This window comes from Sceloporus undulatus, unplaced genomic scaffold, assembly GCF_019175285.1.
Source record: "Sceloporus undulatus isolate JIND9_A2432 ecotype Alabama unplaced genomic scaffold, SceUnd_v1.1 scaffold_872, whole genome shotgun sequence".
Taxonomy (NCBI): Eukaryota; Metazoa; Chordata; class Lepidosauria; order Squamata; family Phrynosomatidae; genus Sceloporus; species Sceloporus undulatus.
Genome location: NW_024803792.1, coordinates 954 through 6,649, shown reverse-complemented (window position 1 = coordinate 6,649; position 5,696 = coordinate 954). Strand labels below are relative to the sequence as shown.

Below are 5,696 nucleotides of genomic sequence, written 5' to 3'. Positions count from 1 at the left end.
CCCGCTTCATGGTCAGAAAGTCTTCCAGAAGCCATGACAATGCAGTTGCGCCAGGCCATGTCACTCCCAGAACTGGGGGCAGAGGGGGCTGGCCCTGAAGACTGACTAAATGGCATTCTGTACCTTCCAGGTCATCTATTGTCTTTTCCAGTTTGGCAACTGTTCTTTCTGCAAACTCTGCTCGTGTTTCAGCCTGCAGACAAAACAGGAAAGGAAGGAAAAGGCTGTGGCCTCCACACATCTCTGCCCTGCCACCCCCAGCACCCCCAAGAAGCAGCCGCCTCACCTCCTTTAGCTTGTCTGTCAGAATCTTTATCTCTTCTTCGTACTTGTCCTCTTTCTCAGAGTACTGCAAAACCAGCATCAAAGTAGTTATTTTCTTAGAAACAGGCGATGTAGAGGTAAGGGATATTCTTCCATGGCCCCTGTGCTTGCTGCAGGAATAACTGCTGCTCACTTAGCACAAGGCCCTGGAGGATGAGGGAGGGTTTTGTCTCTCTCCCAGCTTAGAGGGCAATCTGAAGACCAAAAGCTGAAACATGAATTGCTGCTCACCTTCTCTGACTGAGCTTCCAGGGACTTCAGGTTGTTGGTGACATTCTTGAGCTCTTCTTCCAGGTCGCTGCATTTCCTAGAGGAAGAAAAAGAGAGCTGTGTGGTTACCAACTCCCTCAATCCAAGCAGGAAAGGGACTTTGTTCCTTAAAAAGGGCATTGCCAGCTCTCTTGCATGTGCCTGCCCCCCACGCCGCCCTCTCTATAAATTGCCCACCCTATCTCATCCCTCTCTCTGGAAGGCTCTGCTGGTGGAAAACAACATCACGGGGATGCGGCTGGTTTGCAGCACAGAAGGATGTTTGGAGGCAGTTTTCAAGCAACAATGGTCACTCACAATTCAGAAACCTCAGCCCGCTCTTCTGCTCTTTCCAGTTCTCCTTCCAGAATTACCAGTTTGCGAGCAACCTGCAGGGAGAGCCAAGAAGAGTTAGCAGACAGCCTGTCAAAGGGGGAATCTGTGGGACTTCCCAACGAGTGAACAGAAGCAATCCAGCAAAATCCCACTTTAGACCTTGTCTCCATTCCTCGTGCCCATCCAGAGGCTTCAGGCCACGAATAGGCAAAGGAAAGGCTTGAAATGCACCTCACCAGCAAAGGATGGAGGAGGGAAATCCAGGGAGAGGCCACCTGGGGCCCAGATTGCTGATCTGTTGGATTATGGGTTTGGTTTTGAGCTGAATTCATGAACCTGCTGCTCCAAAAGTGTATTTACTGAACTAGATCTGATGTATGGAAAGGGATTTAGTTTAGCTGAACCCATATAACAACACAACAATACAGGTAAGAACAGGGCTACAAGGGAATTTAACTAGGGACATCTATACCTACAGAGGGGTTCGACAAGGATGCATTCTGGCACCCACCCTATTTAATTTATATTTGAATGACCTAGCTAGTTACTTGGCATCAGATATGTATCATGCCCCCAAAATAGCTTCAACTAGCATCCCTCTACTTTTATATGTGGATGATGCTGCTCTCCTATCTTTTACTAAAATCGGACTAAAGCGCCTGTTAAGAGTATTTATACAGTACTGTGATGAAAACCAACTGACCATTAATTATGATAAATCTAAAATTATGATTTTCTCTAAGACTTGTACTGTAAATGATTGGGAAATAGCGGGTCATAAAATCAATCAGGTTAGATGTTTTAAGTACCTAGGTATAATCTTTCAAGCAGATGGCTCATGGGTATCTCATCACACAGCAGCTGTCCTGTCTGCAAGTAACAGCAGTCAAGCAATATCTCGGTTTTTTTACACCAAGGGAGGCCAATTTATACCAGCTACATGTAGGGTACAGCAGGCTAAGGTTATCCCTCAGTTACTGTTTGGCATTCCGATATGGATATTGGGCTTCTCTTCATTGGTTGAACAGGTTCTATCAACCTTTCTTAGAAATTTGTTTGGAGTGCCAAAATGTGTGTCATCAGCTACCTTGAGATTGGAATCTGGATGTATATCATTGTAATGTATTGCATGGGAATGGGCTCTAAGATACTGGCTAAAGCTTATGTTTGCAGGCCCAGAAAGAGGTTTCATGAATCTGATATGGAAAGACTCATACAAATCTCACACACTCAGAGCGATCCAAGAAAAGCTTCAGAGATTGAGCCTTTCAGATAGTTTTCTATGCATGTTAAAGTGGACAACGGCAAGGAAAATTAGAGATATCAACACCCAGTACTCATCATCACTCGCCAACACAACTTGCTCTCCCATTAAGTTAGACCTAGAATTTAATATAAAGGGTGGCGCAAACTACTTGAAAAATCTTACAATTCAAAATATCGCTTGGCATTTTCTAAAGCAAGATTTAATGTATTTCCATCTGCAGTATTGGAAGGCCGTTTCCAACATGTTGAATATAAAGATCGTCTGTGCCCTTGTGGAGAAGGGTCTGTAGAATCTATATCACATATCCTTCTCATATGTATTTTCTACAAGTATGACAGACTGAGATTAATTAAACCCTTATTAGATAAATTTCAAGGAAGATCTCAGGGCTGGTGTACAAGATATCTATTGAAGGACACTGACAAAAAAGTTACAGAAGAGGTGGCAAAATTTTGTTTTGCAGCAATCAAGACACGCAGGGCTATAATTACTACAGCAAGAATAAGGACAGGTTGCTTACCTGTAACAGTATTTCTTCGAGTGGTCATCTGCGAATACATACAAATGGGTTTCACTGCGCCTGCGCAGTGCTGTTCGGAACCTACTGGAATCACTGGGAAAAGTTTACTTTGCAACATATAGAAACTTTTTGGCGGTAATTCCGCTCACCTATTATAAGGCCCCTGCCTTCCTGCTCTTTCCCTAGTTCTGCAGTTTTTCCGCCAAGCAGGCGATGGAAAGAGCCAATGATAGCAGGACACTGAGGGGACGGACGGGTGGGATTTGTATGTATTCGCAGATGACCACTCGAAGAAATACCGTTACAGGTAAGCAACCTGTCCTTCTTCGTGGTCTCTGCGAATCATACAAATGGGTTTAGACTGACAAGCTAAGGTATACGGCGGAGGGAAACCAGAGCTATGGTAAACCAATGGTATATTTATTGTAACAATAAACACCTTGGACCATAAAAAGAGTCAGTCTCTTTGTTCATGCACAACCAACATAGCAATAACATTGCAAAAACCTGAGAAGGGGACAAAAGGTCATGCAAGACCAGTCCCAATGAAATTGTGCAAATCAACTTTCAACAGAATGTAAAACAGTGGCATTATGTACATAAAACAGAAACCATCAGTAGTGCAATCAATGCAGCCCTGAAACCAACACAGCCCTCCCGAAAGCTGCGTCTCGGATGGCTCTGGTGTCCAACCTATAATGCTTAATAAAAGTCAGAGGTTGGGACCAGACAGCAGCCTTGCAGACATCCTCCAAAGGAATCTCCGACAGGAATGCAGAGGATGCTGACATTGCCCTTGTGGAGTGGGACCGAACCCTGCCAGGGAGAGGTTTGCCTAACAGTTCATAGCAGAGGTGGATGGTACTGGCCACCCATTTGGAAAACCTCTGAGCAGACACAGGCAACCCTTTCTTCAGCTCCGAGTAGCATTGGAAAAGTCTCTTGGACCGACTGGAGGCAGCAGTTCTGTCCAAATAAAAAGCCAGAGCTCTCCTGACATCAAGAGAGTGCAGGCTTCGCTCCACATCCGAAGTCGGGTTGGATGCGAGAGTGGGCAACACAATGTCCTCTCAGGCCAGAAGATGGCAGTTGACACATGTGGAAAGCAGACACAACCTTAGGCAAGAAAGTAATGTCAGTACGGAGGACTACCTTGTCCTTGTGGAACCTCAGGAAGGGCTGGTCCCTCCGTAAGGCACAGAGTTCGCCCGCACGGTGGGCAGAGATGATGGCCACAAGAAAAGCAGTTTTCCAAGTCAATAGTTTCAAGTCCGCCGTGGCCATCGGTTCAAAGGGCTTGGATTGGAGCACGGACAATACCGCCTCCAAGCTCCAAGCCGGCTCCGGTACTGACACAGGAGGATACAAGTTGCCACATCCCTTCAGGAACCCCTTCACCAAGGGGTCCCTGAAAAAGGAAGCCCTCCCCCTGAATTGGTACTTGGCAAAATGGCAGACAAATAGCACTTGATGGATGCGAGGCATAACCCCTCATCCAAAAGCGCCATCAAAAACTCCAGCACCACTGGAGTGGACACTTGAGCAGGAGACAAGCCCTTTTGATCAAGGAAGAGGCTAAACCTCCTCCATTTCAGGGCGTAGGACCGCTGGGCGGAAGACTTCCTTGCGGCCAGGATCACCGTCCTCACTGCTTCCGGCAGGGCATTCAGGGCTATATCCTCCAGGCTACCAGTTGCAGGCTCTCGATGTCTGGGTGGAGAATCCGACCGTCCTGGATCGACAGCAGTTCCGGACAAGGGTTGAGGCGGAGGAAGCATCTCCTGGAGAGGTGGAGAAGGGATGCAAACCAAGGCTGTCTCGGCCACCACCGGGTGATCAGGATGGCATGCGACTGGTCCGTTGTCATCTTGGGCACCACCCTGATGAGGAGAGGGAACGGGGGGAAAGCGTAGAGGAGCTCTCCCGTCCAGAGGAAGGCAAACGCGTCTCCGAGGGATCTGTCCATTCGCTTCCTGAAGCAGAACTGGGGACAGTGGCTGTTCCATCTGGTTGCGAAGAGGTCGATCCAGGGAGTTCCCCACCGGTCGAAGAGGTCGCTGACCGTGTCGGGATGGAGCCTCCACTCGTGGCACACCGATGGAGATCTGCTGAGGTGATCTGCCAACTTGTTGTCCTCTCCGGGAAGATGAATCGCCTGGAGGAGGACTTGTCTCTGGATGCACCAGTCCCAGATGCGGAGAGTGAGGTCAAGCAGGGTCCTGGATCTGGTGCCTCCTTGTTTGTTGATGTAGTACATCACTGTGGTGTTGTCCGTCCTCAGGAGAACCACCTTGCCTGCAACAGCGGATTCGAATGCCCTCAGTGCCTTTTTCACTGCCAGCATCTCCAGAGCATTGATGTGGAGGAGCTTGTCCCGGGCAGACCACTTGTCCTTGACGACCAGGTCGAGCAGGTGGGCGCCCCATCCCTCCAGGGAAGCATCGGTTGTCAGGGTCAGCTGAGACTGAGGTTGATGGAAAGGCATACCGATGCACACGTTGCGGCATTCCAACCACCATCTCAGGGAAGCAGCTACAGGTCTCAGTACCGTGAGCCACTTAGACGAGGGGTCTTCCATCGGGGAGAAGACCGAGAGGAACCAGGACTGCAGAGGTCGAAGGCGAAGTCTTGACAACGGTGTGACAAATGTCGTTGATGCCATGTGGTCCAGGGCGACCTGAACATCTCTGGCTCTTACCCTTCTGTGGGCAATGCAAGGCCTGAGCGACATCGTCAGGGCCTGGAAACGGTCTGGAGGGAGAAAGGTGGAGCATCTTTCGGAGTTGATGATGGCCCCGATGAACTTGACCTGCCTGGTCGGTGTGAAGTGGGACTTTTCCCGGTTGATGACCAGACCGAGGGAATCCAAGAGGTGCAAGGCGAATGAGACTGCCTCCTGCAGTTCTTGCTGGGATTCGGCAGCAAACAACCAGTCGTCCAGGTACGGGAAGACCATGAAGCCCTTCTGATGAAGGTATGCTACCACCGGTGCCATGCACT

General features: G+C 48.9%; 1 protein-coding gene across 1 annotated transcript; it reads right to left on the bottom strand.

The window, feature by feature from the left end:
- Positions 1–4: 4 nt before the first annotated feature.
- LOC121917808 (tropomyosin-like) lies at positions 5–5,427 on the bottom strand (the record flags this gene model as incomplete). The annotated part of the gene is made up of 6 exons (XM_042443930.1): positions 5,245–5,427; positions 4,278–4,477; positions 892–996; positions 556–631; positions 287–349; positions 5–193 (listed from the first exon to the last, which is right to left on the bottom strand). Coding segments are annotated over exons 1-6 (816 nt in total), but the record flags the coding sequence as incomplete, so codon positions are not given.
- Between the last annotated feature and the right edge of the window lie 269 nt (positions 5,428–5,696).